This window comes from Triticum dicoccoides, chromosome 3A, assembly GCF_002162155.2.
Source record: "Triticum dicoccoides isolate Atlit2015 ecotype Zavitan chromosome 3A, WEW_v2.0, whole genome shotgun sequence".
In the NCBI taxonomy this organism is placed as follows: domain Eukaryota; kingdom Viridiplantae; phylum Streptophyta; class Magnoliopsida; order Poales; family Poaceae; genus Triticum; species Triticum dicoccoides.
Window position 1 is genome coordinate 728,529,875 of NC_041384.1, and position 18,732 is coordinate 728,548,606.

Here is an 18,732-nt window from a genome sequence, read left to right on the forward strand (position 1 = left end):
ATATATAAAAATACATTGATTAGTAATGATCTTTTTGTGTACAATCTGAATTGTCAACATGAGTCCTCAACGGTTTAGAAACCGGTGAAGACTCATATTGCAATCACAAATTCTACACATAGAGTTCAATGAAGACCAAGTGCTTGTGATAGTTTGAGAACTAACATATTTAAGGTGGTAAAAATCTTGCTAGGGGAGCGAGGTGGGACTAAAAACAGTCTGCCACAACCTCTTTAGTACCGGTTCATGCCAAGAAAACCATGTGTAACGCACACAGAGTCTTTTCTGCATGACACTTCTCAGTGAACTGTCCTAGACCACTTTGTGCTATTCATTTGGCACACACATTTCTGTCCTAGCATTCCCCGCGACTTCTGCTTTAGGGGATGACACACCTTGATGTAAGTATATGTAAAATGCCTTAAAACAAGATATCTTTATTTTTAATATAGTTATTGCTACTAGCAGAATGCAAAAGTAAGAACAAGAAGAATCCCCTATAGTCCACATCCCTAAAGACAGCCGCTACTGAACCTATTACTCACGAGAACTAGGCATTATCCTAGTGGCAAGGGTGTGCAGTGGCACACTCTGCGGTCAGAGCTGGCTCCTTGTAAAGAAATATGTCGTGGGTGCCAGTGCCCATGAATCTTATTTTTTGAACCTAAGTTGAATCATGACAGCACGTAGTAATAGTTTATCCTAATTTCCTCCATGTTTGTAACTCAAAGCTGAGTACACTGCCTGGACGACAGTGCAAAGGCCAATGGAAGCTGCAAGGAGCCCGACGGCGAGCCAGGGGTTGCTGAAGTACTTCCGCCTCAGCCACGCCATCCACCTCCGCCAGTAACTCTGAGACCGCTTCTCCAGCTTCGAGCATGTCTCCGGCAGGTAGTTGCAGTCAGGGTCGTTAGGGTTAAACTGGATCCCCTTGCAGAGGTCGGCAAAGCATTTGGCCACCTCGTCATTGTTGCCGTGGCTGTGCACGATGATGCCCTTCTTCCAAAGCAACTCCACGTCCTTTGTGGTGCAGGCCACCTGTGACATGAACACGCAGTATGCAGTGACGTGGCTCCCCACCGTCTCCCGGTTCCGCTGCTCAAGCTCGATCAGGTTGCGCAATAGTCGCCACGTCTCGCCGTCGATGTCCAGGACGGGGACCTCCAGAGTGCCGCCGCCGACCAGCTCCACGTCAAGAATGCAACGTAGGAGCCCCGGCTCGCTCATGGACCGATGCTTGAACGTCACACCTGCGAAGCTATACTCCGTCGCCGACCACCATCGGCGCACAGACACGGGATTGACTCCGTTGACTATTGCAGTAGGCGAGACGGGGGGTGTAGGAGGCTTCAAGTGCATATGAAGAAGATGGAGAAGATTGCCCGGCACCATCAGCTCCGGCACCACCATAGCCGGCGATCCCACTATGTACTTCTGCACACTCATGAGAATGAGGGCGTACTCCGCAATTTCATTAATCACACGATCCTTTCCATCCGTAGTTGTCACCTCCCATATCTTCTCGAGCACGAAGAACGGTATCTGGTTCTCTGCAAGGAAGAAAACATCCCGGACCACCGCCAGTGCCTCGGCCCGGTTTGCCGACGGGACGCCGGCTTCTGCAGTCCCCGGTGCAACGCCTGCGGATTGTGTGCGTGCTCGGTGTGGGAGGCCGACTAGGCGGGAGATTATGTAGCAGCCGTCGAGGAGGAGCATGCGCACAAACTGCTCGCCTGTCATGTCAAACGTGTTCGCGTAACATTTCCTCACAGACTTCTCGAGGCATGTGAGCTCATTGATGTAGATGTCCACCGTCACGCCGGGTCTCTCCACCTTCGCCGCCGAGAGCATCAGTTGGAGGCTCGCGAGCTTGTCGTTCTCCATGGCAAGATGCAGGTTCTTGCTCTGTGGCCGAGGGTAGTTGTACGGGCCGATGGCGACGTGGTTAGGGTCGTACTCGCTGCTGTCGACGTTGCGTGTGAGGTCGCCGACCTTGGCGATGATGATGGGACACGGAGGGCGCCCCCCGTCTCCGATCTGCGCCTTGGATAATTCAAGGGCCTCTAGTTCCTTTGTCAGCACATTGGCCACCTGAGGCATCTGTATAACGTGCGAGTCGCCGGAATCGCTAGCAGATTGGCCTACAGTCGAAGTCGATCAGTCACCAACAAAGTGTGATTAGTCAACTATATTTTGAATCTGATCAGTAAATGACAAAATTGAACAGAATGACATAATAAGTTTTCTTGTCACCTGGCTGATCCATCTTGTTGCCAAAGAGTGATAAAGCCAATTGATTGTGGCTTATCGCGCCTACCAGGGTAGCAGTTGCTATTGCACTTCTGGAGTTTTGTTACCCTCTCAACGCTAAGTTCACGCTTGGTTTCAGAGTTGGTTGCCCGGCATGAGAATGCATCTGTATATATAACTCATCCTCCAACTTTACATTCCGTTGAGGATAAGCATAGAAGATTCACGCGCAGGCACGATCTGTTAGACTACCCAGGAAGCTGCTCAAAAGCTGCTATAATTGACACACTTTGCGAAAAAGAATCGACATATCAGCTAGAGTCAGTCAAGCACTGAGATGAAGGTGTAAATTTTTCCTCGAGTGCATCTTTCTTAAAAGATAAATCTTGCTAGGATTCCCGCTTGATAGCGCACAAGGTTGAGTGGCTACAAGAAAGGAAGAATGGTTTGGCGTGACCTGGTTGGACTCGTTTGCTTCCATGCATGCATGCCCATCAGGCTAGAGGCAGCAGCACCGGCCAGCCGAGAAAGGAGTACAGCTACTTGGCTGCGTTACCTACTTGGCAACGAGGCTGGCTAGCTGTTAGCCTTAATCTTGATTCCAAGTATTTGCATGTTCTAGTTTTGGGTCTGCATGTAGCTTGGTTTGTCTAGGGAGTAATTGTCCGGTGAAGCATCAGTTGAGCATGCGATACGGCGAGCATGGCGGGATGCCGATGTGAAGATGTGGGCGGCAAGCAAGGTGAGATACTGGAGATGATCGTGGAATGAGACTTGGATGGCGAGATGCCGAGTACCGCGTGAAGCAGCGCAGCCGATATGAGACAGTGCTGCATGAACATGTTCTGAAGCCGGAGTTGTGTGCGGGTGCTAGCCGGCTTGCTTGGCCGGGTCGTCTGGCTGTTGAGGAGAAGCTGCATGCAAGAGTAGCAAACGTGGTTCATGTAGTAGTTAGTTAGTGCATGTGGTCTTATACTTTATTTAAAGGGGTAATGGGTTTAGTAGTGCCGTGAGTTTTGTATGGTAAGAGCACCAACCTCTTGTATATACAAGTTGCACTAGTAATGGAAAGGGCCGTGAGGGCTGGAGAAATAATGTACCGATTGTGTTCAAGGAAAAGAGCCTCTAGGCAAAGCTCGGAGCTGGTTTCTTTATTGGTGTGTCTGTGGAACATGTTTGATCTTGAGAGAAACCATGAGAGAGCAGAGAAGTTTGAGAGAGAAGAGGGGCTGCGAGATGCAGCGCCAACACTCGCTGGTTCATCTTGCTGCGTTAGGTGATTTACGTCCAGCAGTTTGGACTTTGGAATAGTAAGAGCTTTCAGCTTGAAACATCTCAGGCCCTCATGGGTCATGGGCTCATGGCATCTTATTCACAGTGATATCCAGAGCCGGATTGATAATCAGAAGCACCCAAACTTCCATTCTCACTTGAGCTGATCATTCTAGTTGCATCGGCTATTTAAAATACTAGAAATAATGACTTCATTTTGAAACAAATCAGAGCCAGTGTTTATGCTTGTCGAAGAAAATTCAGGGAAGAGATCAGTAGCTGACACACAGAGTAAAGAGGAAAAATATGATCAGTTCGAGGCCTGGGCACAAGCTTTTTAATATATTCTATCTTTAAAACTTGTTTTTCTTTGTTGTATTGTGGTTGGTTTTTCCTATCTCTAGCTCTTAGTTTTTTTTTTTGCGGATTCAATACTTGTATTACTCAATCACTGGATCATTACAATCTTCTGCTACTAACTCCAACACCTGAACCGGACCCGAATTAATCCAAGTCATGGTCCTTCCTTGCATTCTACCATACATAGCAAGACTATCGCTGGCCTTATTCTGCCGCCGCGAGACATGAATTAAACCCATTAAGAGGCGCTAGAATGGTGGCCAACCATCTACGCCATGTGGCGCATGCTAGTTGGTCACGGTGAGAAAATATTTTTTTAGAGATTTTTTAAATGGTAGGGAGACTTTTTTTAGGTTTTTCTTTTTCATTTTAAGATGATTGTGATGTCCACGTGATGCGAGAATATTTTTTAAATTTTTTGACATGATGGTGAGGTGCACATAGCTTTCTCTGAAGCGGCCCACAATGACGGGCCCCAACCACTAGTAATACAAAATTGACGAAGACTAAGAAGGTATCTAATCTCATTCACTAGAGAAGCATATGCAGAACGGTCCACACCATCCATGTGATCATGGACACCACCATAGCAGAATCCACCTCGATGACAATAGGCAGTTCCGAGCGCTGAATAGATGATGAAAGTCCTTCCATAGAAGCACAAAGCTCGGCTTCCAATGCACCTCGACAAGAAAATAAAGCTCTGCAAGCTGAAAAAAAAAATCTCTCCCAAGGAGTTCCTCAAGATCATCCTTGCTCCGGCTTCCTCACTCGAAACAAAGGACCCATCTGTGTTATGTTTTACCCAGCCATGCGCCGGTTTCTCCTTCGCTCCACGGCAACTTCTCTTGCGGGGGAAGGAGCATGATCCACGGAAATAATAGCCTTTCCTTTCATTGGATCCATATGCGTGTTGGTTTTAACTGCTACAAGCGACTCCAAATAACTCTGTAAGAATCTGATTGACACTTCCATTTGGAGGTGCAGGTTTAGAATGAACCAGCTCGTTCCTAACATACCAACTCCGCCAGAAGACCATCTATATCATGCATCTCTCAAGTTCAGACATATGCGCCAAAGCTTGTAACAGCCATTCCTTTCAATCATGAACAAGAGACTCAAGTTTAGGAAGCCTCCATATCTTAGCCATAGACCGATACATCTAACAAAAGGATGGAAATTGTCCTCCGTATCCTGACCACAAACTGGGCACCTGCTTGTTGGTTCTAAGCAAATTTTGTGTTTATTCTTCCATGTTGGTCAACCATCTCCAAGCAAAATTCGCAACTGTAGGCAGGGCACCACAGTTCGAAATAAATTTCCAGCAGTTTCTTCCCCCATTTGCGGATGTGCTGGCTGATACCGCATTCCCTCTATGCAGCTCGTCAAACGCCAAGTGATACGCTCTCTTGCCTGTGAAATTCCCCATCTTCTCTGGCCCCCATGCAATAAAATCATCACCAAGCCTTGGGGAAGCTCTAATTTTTAGGATTTCTTCGATGTCCGCACCGACAGAATATTGCGTAAGTAGTTCAATATTCCATGAACCATTAGCATTTAGTAAGTCAGCAACGAAGCGGATACGACACCGACCTTGCCTTGTAATAGGCTTATACGAAAACCGTGAGGGATCCAATTGTCACGCCAAACTCTTATGCTTTTACCATTGACTCGCTCTTAGTTTTAGCTTAACCCCTGAACTGTTTATTAACGTTATTTTGAAAATTAATAAAAATAAGCAGCAGAGCCTGCTATTTCTTGTAAAAAAAGAGAGACTCCAATCAACTTTGATTCACTCGACCAAGTGTATGTATGCCGTTGTGTGTGTGTGTGTGTGTGTTTTCTTTTTAGTTTACACACTGTGTTTCTGAACATTGTGTTTAATCTACTCCAAAACTAAGAGCACATACCGCACTTCTCCAAACTAAAATGTTCAGAGGTGCATTTCTCAAATAAAATAAAATAAAATAAAATAATGGCACTTCTTTCCAAATCTATTATATACTTAAAACAGAAGTCAAATAAAATAGTTAGGGGTTGCTGAAGTACTTCTGCCTCAGCCATGCTATCCTCCTGCACCAGTAACTCTGATACCGCTTCTCCAGCTTCGAACATGTCTCCTACATGTAGTTGCAGTCGGGGTCGTTATGGTCAAACTGGATCCCCTTGCAGATGTCGGCAAAGCATTTGGCCACCTCGTCATTGTTGCCGTGGTTGTGCACGATGATGAACTTCTTCCACGGTAGCTACACGTCCTTCGTGGTGCAGGCCACCTGTCACATGAACACGGTATGCAATGACGCGGCTCCCCACCGTCTCCAGGTTATGCTGCTCAATCTCCATCAGGTTGCGCAATAGTCGCCATGTCTCACCCTCGATGTCCAGGAAGGGGACCTCCAGCGTGCCGCCGCCGACCAGCTCCACGTCAAGAATGCAACGTAGGTGTGCATTATGCGCATGCGTCGTGCTAACTCACGCTTCCTTCTTTACTAAGTTTTCCATATTAATGGCGTTATATATCGAAACACGCTACCGTTTCCTGCCACTCCTCCCATCGATTTCCCGCCTCTTCTCCCATCGGTTTCCCGCTGCCAGTGTCAGTGCTCATAGAAGGCTAGGCCGTGACAAACCGGCCATGTAAATATTGCACACAGTTTGTAAAAGCACAAACGCGTGTAATAGTAGGGAGTAGGTCCCATACGGTGACCAACGTGAAACGTCTTAAAGGCAAGGAGGCAAGTCTTATCAGTAAGGAGCGGCTTCCCATCTGCTAACCGAGTCGAATAGAACACAGAAGTTAAGCATGCTGGGGCTGGAGGGATCTAAGGATGGGTGACCCGGTGGAAAGCTGCATATCTCAAGCTTCATTAAAGCGCAATGATACGGTCATTATAGACATTTATCATCACACAATCTATCCCTTTGACCCAACATACGAGAAGGGTTTGACCATGACGGTTTTCTCTTGCTCTGCGTGCTATGTTAGAGCAAATCAAGTTTGAGCACATGCGTTCGACGAAACCCCCAACCCCCCCCCTGCGCCCCACCTGCCTCGAAGTTGCGGAACCTACATCGTACGTCTTTAACCTGGCTGGGGGAGTACGATATTCAGTTTGTAATGTTACTACTAATGTAGTTGGTGCCCCATCGAAGTTGCGCATTCAAGATTTGAACAAATCACACACCATCCATACATTTTTTTCAGGCCGCATGCAGGGTATAGGGGAAGTTCACACCATCCATCCATATATATATACATAAACACTATTCTGATCACGGGATCAGAACAATATTCTAATCACAACATGAACTTCCCGAGTAACGCGCCTGACCTTCCCCGAGTACTAGGTTGAACTTCAGCTAAAAGGTGTCCAAATGGAGCTTGCGATATACCGTTGGAAAGCTATGGACATCAGTATCATGACCCAAGTTAAATTTTTGGCAAAATGTAAGCGGTTTAAGAGCAGTTTTGAAAACTGTTTTTTCTTCATACAAAAAACGTGAATCGTATTTTCGATCGCATTTTTAAACCATTTATCGGAATGAGGCAAATAATATGGCGTTGGAAAGCTGCTGCAAAACCGCTCCTTCCATATGTTGAAAGTTTTCTCTAATTCCCTACGGTTAAAGAGTAATTCGAAAAATCGTAGAATTTCGCAAACCGAACAGCCGAGTTCGTTTTTTCGATGCCATTTCTAAACGGCTAATCCAATTAAGGCAAATAATATGGCGTTGGAAAGCTTATAAAAATGTGCTACTTTTTCATGTTAATAGTTTTTTCTAATTTTGAACAGTTTAAAAGTAATATAGAAAACGGTACAACTTCCACCGAGTTCGTATTTTTGAGCTAATTTTTTAACTGTACGCCCAAATGCAGCAAATGATATGGCATTGGAAAGCTTGAAGAAATGCGAAACTTGTTTGTATATATTGTTTCTCCTAATTCATTACGGTTTTATGTCAGTTTTGAAAATGGCTAAAAACGTATTTTTGCTGTAATTTATACAAAATTTATCGGAATGGGGCAAATAATATACCGCTGAAAAGCTACGGAAAATTCGAAACTTTTTCATGTTGATGGTTTTCTCTGATTCCTAGCCGTTTTCAAGTTATTACGAAAATGGCGAGATCATTCGTTCTGCCTTTATCGCGAAATAGATTCTTCGTAAATGCACCGCGTGTAGAACCTAAACTTCTCAGCGCGTGTACCTGAACTTCACTCTGTTTTTCACGTGCTTTTTTGCTCGTAGATCTCCATCCACTGCTCCTAGCTCTTCATCCACTCACCGAAATTGAGCAAGTGATATACCGATGGAAAGTTGTTGTAAACACGCAACTTTCCCGTGTTGATCATTTTTTCATACTCGCGACGATTTTAAAAGTTTTACATCTAATATTCATTCAGTGTAGTAGGTGAACTTCTTGCTGTTTTCACGTTGAACTTCTGTGACGTATTTTTTCATTTGTAATTTCCTCATCCATTCATCAAGTGTTACACAAATGGTATTTCTTTTGTATAAACTTCTCTCATAATATTGTTTTGAACTTTCTCCGACGGAGGACTTCAACTTATATCAACAAACTTTTAGTCTTTGCTTTTTTTATTCTTTTTAATAAAATGCACACCATGTAGTACGTGAACTTCTGGCAGTTATCAAGCTGAACTTCTCTCAGGTACGTGAAAATATCTGAGTTTTTTATGAATATTAATATGAATTTCTTATTCTTTTTTATGAAATTTTGAAGCACTCTATTTTTAAAAGTTGAACTTCTTGTTATTTAATTTTTTAACTTCTTGTTTCTATTCTTTAATAACGAGGAAAATATGAGTTTTCTATAATCATCGAACTTCTCCATCTTTTTAATATGGACTTCGTGGTTTTATTTCTTAATATTTTTTATGCGCTCTATTTTTAAAAAAAGTTGAACTTCTTGTTATTTTATTTTTAAACTTCTTGTTTCCATTGTTTAATAACGAGGAAAATTTGAGTTTTCTATAATCATCGAACTTCTCCATCTTTTTAATATGGACTTCCTGGTTTTATTTCTTAATCTTTTTTTATGTGCTCTATTTCTAAAAGTTGAACTTTTTGTTATTTTACTTTTGAACTTCTTGTTTCCATTCTTTAATAATGAGGAAAACCATCGAACTTCTCCATCTATTTAATATGGACTTCCTGGTTTTATTTCTTAATCTTTTTTATGATATTTTGAAGCGCTCTAGTTTTAAAAGTTGAACTTCTTGTTATTTTCTTTTTGAACTTCTTGTTTTCATTCTTTAATAATGAGGAAAATCTGAGTTTTCTATAATCATAGAACTTCTTCATCTTTTTAAGATGGACTTCCTGTTTTTTTTCTTAATCCTTTTTTATGAATAAAAATATTTAAGACACCAAAACAACATTTGTGTGTGTGTCTTTGCATTGGTTTGCACATCAAACCGTGTCATCTTCTGAAATTGAACTTCTCCTTTTCTTTTTGTTTTCTTACAATATTGTTTAGCATGTCGAACCGAGTCATCTTTAGAAATTGAACTTCTCCTTTCTTTTTGTCCTAGCAGCAGTAGTTGAACTCCCCCCATTGTTAGATTGAACTTCCGCAAACATTGCCCAAATGAGGCTTGCGATATACCGTTGGAAAGCTATGGACACGAGTAGCATGACCCAAGTTAAATTTTCAGCAAAACCTAAGTGGTTTAAGAGAAGTTTTGAAAACGGTCTTTTCTTCATACCGAAAACAAGAATTGTATTTTCGATAGCATTTCTAAACCGTTTATCCGAACGAGACAAATAATATGGCATTGAAAAGTTGCTGCAAATCCGCTCCTTCCACTTTATTATTTTTATTTAGAAACCCAAGCAAATTTTTTTATTTAGAAATGGTGAAAATCCTTTATACTTTACTTGAACTTCATAATTTACTTTTTCGAGAAACGAGAAGAACTGATTTTTTTGTATACATCTGACCCTCTATTTTTTAAAGTGAACTTCTTGGCTTTATTATTTGGTAACAAGGTTTTTTTTGTAAATAAACATTGAACCACTTCATTTTATAAATTTGAACTTCCAGGTTTTTCCTAGAAACGGAAAAAAAACTGTTTTTAGCAACTATTTTTGAACTGCTCTGTTATTTTAATTTGACCTTCTCAGGGTTATTTAAAACTATGAAAAACTTTTTTCTATTACAAATATTGAACAACTTTGTTATTTTAATTTGAACTTTTTGGTTATTCTTTTTTAATAGTGGGAAAATCCATGGAATTTTTTTTGTACAGTGATAACGTTTTCTTCGAACTCTCCATTTTATCAAATTTGAAATTCTCAACTTAACACTTTTATAGTTGAAGCTTTGTTTTTCTTCATGGTAAATAACCATCGAACTTCTGTGTTATCTTAATTTGAACTTCTTTATTTTTGTTCTTTAGGAACTGGAGAAATCTAAGTTTTCTTTATAAACACTAAATCACTCAGTTATTTTTAATTTGAACGTGTAGGTGTTTTAGAAACGGGATTTTTTTCAAAAACATTTTAAACCACACTATATTTTTAGTTTCACCTTTCCGACTTCTTGGTTATTTAAATTTGAACTTCATGTTTTCTTATTTATAAGCACAGAATCCCTTTTTTTTATGAAGTTTTGTTTTTTGATCAAACTTTTTTTGATTGGCCGGTTAATCTTACTCAAAAAATATAATGGTGTGTTATTCTCCGAGCTTGCTATGTTTCATGCGGTGAACCTTTTTTGATTTTGCACTTCCAAAGCTAACATTTTCTAGGTGAGGCATGTTCTCTTGTTGGTATATAAACATCAAATTGCTTTGTTATTTTAATTCGAACTTCTTGATTATATTCACTTCAATTTTTTAATTCAAACTTTATGGTTTTATTTCGAAAAAATTGTGGGAATTCCGTCTGGGTTTTGTCAAAAAAACCCGCAAAAGAACTTTTTATAATGATGCTTTAGTGTTCTTTTTTAGCTTCGCAACCCTTGACTACAAACTTTTTGCAACGTCTCTCTCTCTCTCTCTCTCTCTCTCTCTCTCTCTCTCTCTCTCCCTCTCGTCTTAGTTCACACCACATTTGTCCCTTTCTTTTTCTTGAGGAATTTTTTATCATGGTCTCTTTATTATTTTTCGGATGTAACTTCTTTTCCTCTGCACTTATTTTATCTGGCTTATTTATTTTCAAACTTACCAACTTCTGAAACCTGAACTTCACACGTTCATTTGAACCCTTTTTCCCGTGTACTCATGAAACTTTTCTCCATGTGTTTTTACTTGTTTTTGTTTCTCCATTTTTCCATGATTTTTTTACCGACGAACTTCTCAGGTTGCAGTCTGAATATTTTCCAAAAATTTACATGTCTTCTAGTACAGAGCGATCATACAAAAATGAGACATTATAACGCTATACGCCAGAGTAGGGCGTTTTGGAGCTCGGCCTCCATGGAGGCCGGATTTTTTGAAAAATTCAAAATTCACACTTTTCAGTTTCAAAAAAATCTTAAAAAAATTATACAAGTAAACAAGGATGTTATGAGTATGTATGTAAAATTTGAGGATGAAATACCCTAAAATGCGATCTGTGCAAAAAAGACAAATTCATGGACTTTGAGAATGAATAGTGCATCTACTAAAAAGCCTCAGATTTGTTCTTTTTGTGTAGCACTCACTCATTTTAAAGTGTTTCGTCCTGAAAATTTACACACATATGCTTTATGTCTCTAAGTATGTGTGTATTTTTTTTCAAAATTTTTTGAAACGTGAAAATTTGAATTTTGATCAAGTCAAACTCGGGCTCCATGGAGCCCGAGCTCTAAAGAGCATTTTCGTATACGCCAGTGCTATATCATTGTTGACCAAGAAGTATCACCCTGTAACAAATACAATGCTCACATGAGCATTTGCACGAACACGTTTCATGCAACCAAATGGGGGAAGGAGCATATGAGTTGTACATCTCTACGGCCTCGACGTGGGCAGGTCCCATCCTACTGGAGTGCAGGTCATCTCCATCAGCATGCCAAGTCCAAGTCACCGCAAGAAGCTGAAGCTACGCTGCGCAAGCAGAGGGAGAGAAGAAGTGCAAGCCGTGGCAGTATGTGTTGAGCGCGTGTGGCCGTGGGAGGTGCAAGCTTGGCTGCCAGCCGGAGCTGAACGGGGTCAGGTGAGGAAGTAGGCAGGCAGAGGTGGGAGGTGGGAGGTGCGCGTCGCCACAACCCTGCCACAACCTACGCTGCCGCCCTGCTCCGCGTACTCCAGCTCCTCCTGTTCGCATTCAGATAAAAGCATAGATGTTGCAGATTCAGTACATGGGGGTGAGATGCATAGGAGCAGTGGGATTCAGGGGGCGCTGCGGCTGTGAACTCCAGGGGGCCATGTAGTTGAACGGCCGGAGTGTGGCGCCGACGAGCGTCGTCTGTGCTGCGGCGGTGGAGCACCACCGAGAGGAGGCCGAAGGCGCGAGCAGAAGGGGATAGCCAGGAGGAGGCGGAAGGCGGGAGCCCCGTCGTAGGTTCGTGGCGCCCGGGGATGCAGGCACTTGGCGGCGCAACGAAGTAGGGCTCCGGCGACGGCGTGAAGTGGGGATCCGGCGCGCTGTTGCTGCCGTCGTCAATATCTTGAGTGGATCCCCGGCCGGCGGCAACACACGGGGATCTAGGAGTGGCCGCGTCGCGCTAGGATGTTGGGTCTCGGTGGCGCGCGGTGGTGCGGGGGTTCAGCGGCGCCAGGAGGCGCGTCGGGCCGGGGGGAGGGGGTGGCGGCGGCGGGTGAGGCGTTGGGGCCGGTGGCCGCCGGTGGGAGGTGGTTGGTGGCAGGGCACGCGGGTCTGGGGGAGGCCGTCGGGCGTGGGTCGACGGGGTGGGGAGAGATGGAAGTTTTTTTTTTTTTTTGCGTTTCGGGAGTTCGGGAACGTGTTGATCGAGTCTATATAGAGCAACTGTGATCCAAATAACTACTAATAGTATGCCCGTGCATTGCCACGGGCTTCTGAAATATATTGCTGAAGGTATATAAAATAATCCATGTAAAATATCACAGGAAGAAACAATATAGCATGGACACAATTGCATAATAATTAAAGTCTACTTTACTTGTAATGTAAACTGATAACAAAAAGGCAAATTGACGATGTATACACATAAATCGATGATCCAACTAAAATTATACACAATAGTAAGTGATTTTACTATAGAAACTATAAAAAAAGTGATTTGACTACAGTGATTTATTAAAAATATGCTATTATGAGGATCAGATGTGCTTAAACAAGTGTTTTCATCATTCCAATTCCCATTGAACTGATTCTTGATTCTTCTTTTAAGGTAATGTTGAGTAGGAGAGTCTCCTGTATATTTCATCAAGTAGTTGATCCTTGAATCTGGTGCATACCTATAAGAAAGAACACATATTTATGTATATTTCATCAAGTATATGTCAGAAATATCAACAAGCGAAGTTGAATGTAAACCTGTGCAGTTTGACCTCAAGTCCCACCATCCTAGAAACAAATGGATCATCATCCTTGTGAGTGTGTATGGAGTGCTTTTCATCCTTGCTCTAGAAACAAATTTGTATATATGATTTTATTCCAGCATAATGCCCTTCATATGTTTTGCTTATGTAGAAATGCTTTAAAAAATACTCATACAGATTCCGTTCTTTATGTGCTAAAGTAAAAGTAGCTACTATCCATATAAACACAAGTGATTCTGTTCATCTAAAACACATCAGGAAATGTAAACAAAAGACATATTGGTGAAATTTAGATCTTAGACTGAATATCTGAAACAAACAACAGGAGCAAGTCTCAGTCCAAAAATACTGCCTACGGCTAACATGTTACAGAACATAAAACTAACACATACACCTAATCAAGTGGCCACCTAGTCACAGTAGCTCATATGTTTTTTAAGCTCATTCTTGGAGAAACAAGACATCCACTTTGATAGTAAACTCACACTGTTTATTTTTTTCGAAACATGAGCGCTGCTCATATGAAGTAGGATGCATGTACGACATTAATTCAATGTTCAGTTAGTCGAAGGAGAGAGAATGTCAGTGTAAATACACATAGAATCCTATCGGTTCTCAATGTTCCGGAGAAAATGATGTTGGCAGGTTGCTTTCAACATCATTATACCGATGATGTTCTATATAAGACCTCAACCACCAAGCAAGATTATAAAACGTTGATATTTGGGTTTTTATTTATAAAAATTCTTTGAGACCCCCCACATTCCAATTCCCATGAATCATTCAAGTGACCTCTTGACCGATAAAATTTGAAATGTTGAGATTAAAAATAAAAATAGTAGAGCAAGGCATTAGATTGCAGAACTTAATAACGAAACATCATACAAATTACGACACCTACATGATGGAGTAGGAGCTCACCTGGAGCTTAGGTGTTTTGCCCGCCATCTACACTCTGAATAAAATGGATGGCGATGAGAAAGGGGAGGGTCGAGAGGGCAAGCGGAGGAGCACGCGCAAGGGATCAGACCTGCTGCAAATTCCTGCACAAAAGGCGACCCTCTACTTAGTTTCTGTAGATTCAGGCTCTAAAGAAAGTCAATACACAAACCAACTGAGACCATCAGTTTCAAGCTTACTTAAAATAAGAAAATGGTACGTGAATAATATCTCTTATAATATATCTATATTAGTCAAATCCACCAATTGACAAAAAATGGAATATGTTTCAGTTAACGACATCGATAGAAAAATTTCTGTGCGTGCTCAGTAGGCAAAGGATACGCAACATACATGTCCTCTGAAGCTAATGTGAAATCATCTTGAGTAATAGGCAACCACACCATAACAGGATTAATAATTTTTTAAGCAAGCTAACAAAATCTGTGAATAAGTATTACTGTTCAGACGAAGACAAAGGAGAGAAGTAATTATTATTCAAATTTTAATGTCATTTTGAGAAAATGACCAGACAATAGCATGATTTTAAAAAGTATTTGTGTGCATTTTAGTGTGCATGAACTACTGTGGTTTTCCATTGGAATTTTTTTATGCTTTAGAGTCACCCCACCTTATTTATTTTTCGTCCTCCACCATCCAGTGCATATTATCGAAGTCATCCCAGTTGTCTCTTCCACAACTCAAAAGAATTACAAAGATTTTCATACAAAGTTTTCAACCTTGTCAAATTCTGAACCAGCAACAGATTGACACTTACCTACTATTTTTTATATTATGAAAACACGAAGATAGTCTTGCCAACACACATTTGGGATTTTATTGGTGGATGCAATCAATGTACAAGTCTTCTATTTCTTGGATCAGGCCCAGTCTACATTAGTATGAATAAATGCAGCTCTAATCTTTTTTCTTCTAAATAATATGATCAAAGAGTGTGGTTATAGTTTACTTATTTTAGGGATAGTGGTTATAGTATACAGAGACGCAGCAAAAAGGAGCTGCCGACAGCCCAACAAACAGAGAGGGAGATACTCACCAACATGGGTATGAGCTCCAGATCATCCACAATTAGGGAGGCACATTATTAGTATAAGCTTCAGATAAGCACATGCAACTCTCACTTCATATAACAATACTACAGAATAAACAAGCAAAAACAAGGTCAATTACTTCATGAACTGAAAGCTCTACAGGTAATAAGTAATTTTCCCTAAATTCTCAAGCAGGCATTTTCGCCTAAAGCCAAACTGATGAAGATTTACTTAAGTAAATTAGAGAAATGTGAAAGTATCTTACAAGAATTACCTATGGTTGACACCTGCAACTGCTCATCGGATGCCAGCAGCAGGTAAAAACATTTAACCTCTTTTGGCTTCTTTGCTTGCTTTGGTGTATCATTGTATATCAATGTCCCTAGGACTAAATTTCCTGGATGAAATCTGTATGCGGACATAAGTAAAAATCACAAGTAAGTGCAAAGAGAGAGAACAGAGAGAACAGAACAATTAGCAGCACAAAATTTATTGCTCCGAGTGTGTCAGAAGCCAAAAACTGATGAAATGGCTTCCTAGAGTAGGGTGAAAACTTGCGGAGTATGTTGCCACTCTATTATAAAGATGATGGCGTTAGCTACATGAAACTTTTAACTCCAGCATTAGAACAGGATAAACAACTCTAAACTCTATAAGTTCATACGCTGTATAATTAGTCAATAAAATGATCAAATCCATATAGTCTTGTCCATCCATACATGTTCCCAAGTTTTACCTAGATAAAAAACATCTCATAATGTAAACAAAAGAGCCACAGGTCTAAAACTCTATGTACAACCATCATTAATATTTTAGTTATATAAATGGCATCAAAAAAATCAAAGTGCACTTATTTACACATGATTTCTCTTGCTCCTTGGAGCGCCTCTCATTCATATCCAGTTTTGTCAAGAGACACCCAGAGTAAAACACAGATCATAAACAAATCGAGCAAGATAGGTATGATCAGTTCTCTAGAAAACAAGAGGACATAATAGAGTGAAAGAAAATACTATATGCCACTGTTTCAGTTTCCAGAAAAGACCGAACTTTGAATTTGGCCTTCCGATTGCAGCTATGAGACGAATGGCTACATCAAAATTAAGAACGCCTAAAAATTTATAGAGGGATTGCGGCAAGAATTTAATGTGCGACAACTCCCAAAAAATTAAATGGAACAAAATCATTAGCATTATAGTTCATTTTGGCGCCAGTCATATAGGATTGCCCATAGCTTTTGCACTTTCTCTCGGCAATCAAAATCAATCACCATGACATAAATCAACAATATATACACTCCATTGCGAACATACAGAATGGGGAGAACCAAAACACCTTGATGTATTCATATCATCCATAAGTTGTAAGGATGGAGCTCCAAATGCAATAGCAAACATGAATCATATTTCTTAACTGTGGTAAGACAAAAAAATTAGGATGATTAAAACGAATTAGGAGGATGAACCTGGTGGGGGAGGGTGTCGTCCAGAGCGGTGCAGAGTGGTCACTGGAGGTCAGCCTCCCTCCTCAGCTTCTTGGCGGACGAGGGCGGCTATGGATGGCGATGTATATGGTGAGCATCCTCTAGCCTCCCCTGCTCCCCCATGATCCCGCTCGACGCCCGCGCTGCCCATTCACTGCCGCCATCGCTTGCCAAGTTGAGATTGAGTGAGAGAGAGAAAGAGAGAGAGAGGAAAAAATAGTGGAGGGAAAGCTCAGAAACTGCTGCTCACACAAAGAAAAGTAATCAGATTATAGGATACATGTGGTTTTAGAAAAAGCAAAAATGTAATACATACAACATCCACTAAAAACTGTAACAAAGTTTGCTCGATTGATGCCAAACCTACTGTGAACTTCACGCTAGGCACAACAATATCCCCTCTATTTTTTCAGTTCAGAGCAACACAAAATGAATTGTAATGGCTAGCAGCAACATAAAACAACAACCACTTATATAAACTGAACCAAAAAATAAAATGATCCAGAACTGAACCAAAACGTCATGTTTCCGATTTCTGATATTTTTTCCTCCAATCTCCTGCAGACAGGAGAGCAGTATTGCACTAAGAATAAATAAACAAACTTGAGAATCTGAATACTACTGTAAGGCATAAGATGTCCTTGGCATAATTATAATAAAGAAGGGAAAAACTGAACCAAAATGTGGTGTGCACCTCACGTCCTCAATGGATGCATGCACAAGATGCTGCTGCAGGTGATAGATATTGTGAGCCACCTGGGGGTGGGGGTAGATAAGATTGGATGGGGGAAGCTCACCTCACGTCCAGGCGATGGCTGCTCCACCTCCTCTCCTCTCCTCTCCTCTGGCCGCTGTACCACCTAGAGACAAGTGAAGAGAGAGACACGCAGGGGTCAGAGAGGAAGAAGAAGGCGCCTGCACATCACTCACTCACTCACGCATCACAGGAACAAGGAAGAAAACCAGAGGAAGAAGAAGAAGGAAGGGGATCTGACCTAGGGCGCCATGGGTGGGGCTCGATTGCTAGGGTTTCGGGCGGCGGCTACGGGGTGGAAGGAGGTTGCTTCGTGGTGGAGGAGCCGAGCCGGTGGCGGTCCTCTGCTGGTCGATGCAGCCAAATCCATGAGATCCAAATCCTTCGCTTTCGCTCGACGCGCTAGGGGCGGCTACGTTGGCCTCCCCACCTTGAGATCCAAATCCATCCCGTCACCCGTATTCCTCCCTAATCTGGCCATGGAGATAAGCTCATCTTCTCCCGTGAGTGGGCTGCCTTTGATGTGAGACCGAGTGCGGCGGCGAAGGGATGAAGGGCGGCGGCGGCGAAGGGATGAAGGCGGCGACGAACGAGGGCAGGGAGTCTAGCGTGCGAGTCGTTCTCGCTCGAGGGCATGCGACGTCGCTCGTACGTGCGGGTTTTCTTTTCGCTGGTTATTTTTCGTAGGTTTTTTATCGCTGGTTAATCGTCATAGATTTTTTTCTTCGTCCTGAAGAGCGCGGGGGCTGGTGGAGGACTCGGTACGTGGTTTTTTCGGCTAGTGGCGGGTCAACATGAAGTGGGAGGAGGTACCAAAATAGGTAAAAAAAAACGGGTAAGGTGGGACGAAAATAAAACCCGGAACGCGACCTACCAACTGAGACATTAGGAGTAGAGATTCTAATTCTAGGATTAGAATAGTGTTGTCCTATATATATATTTGTTACTAGTAATAGAATAATATTCTGTTACCCTCGTGCCCCTCTATAGAAGCGAAATGCAAATTCACCAATCCGATGAAACCAACCGGACTAAATTCCATCAGCCCGCAAAGGCCGGCCCGGCTACCCCACCACCTCGTCCTCGCCGTCGCCCGGCCACCCCGCGCCCTGCCGCCGCCCGGCCACCCCGTGCCCCGCCGCCGCCC

At 42.2% G+C, this 18,732-nt stretch overlaps 1 protein-coding gene and 1 long non-coding RNA gene across 3 annotated transcripts; both read right to left on the reverse strand.

The window, feature by feature from the left end:
* Positions 1-503: 503 nt before the first annotated feature.
* LOC119273531 lies at positions 504-2,152 on the reverse strand. The gene has a single exon (XM_037554667.1). The coding sequence runs from the start codon at positions 2,098-2,100 to the stop codon at positions 703-705; it is 1,398 nt and encodes a 465-aa protein (XP_037410564.1). The 5' UTR covers positions 2,101-2,152; the 3' UTR covers positions 504-702.
* An 11,047-nt stretch (positions 2,153-13,199) lies between these two features.
* LOC119273532 lies at positions 13,200-18,151 on the reverse strand. 2 transcript variants are annotated; one of them, XR_005134888.1, is made up of 8 exons: positions 17,827-18,151; positions 17,629-17,691; positions 16,814-17,560; positions 15,623-15,756; positions 15,354-15,452; positions 14,279-14,400; positions 13,353-13,441; positions 13,200-13,273 (listed from the first exon to the last, which is right to left on the reverse strand). It is a non-coding gene; the product is annotated as an uncharacterized LOC119273532 (long non-coding RNA). The 2 variants fall into 2 exon arrangements; XR_005134887.1 differs by lacking the exons at positions 17,629-17,691; positions 17,827-18,151 and having other exon boundaries at positions 16,814-17,622.
* Between the last annotated feature and the right edge of the window lie 581 nt (positions 18,152-18,732).

Coding starts and splice junctions, on each gene's coding strand:
- LOC119273531 (XM_037554667.1), bottom strand. CDS start 2,100: ATGCCTCAGGTGGCCAATGTGCTGACAAAGGAACTAGAGGCCCTTGAA.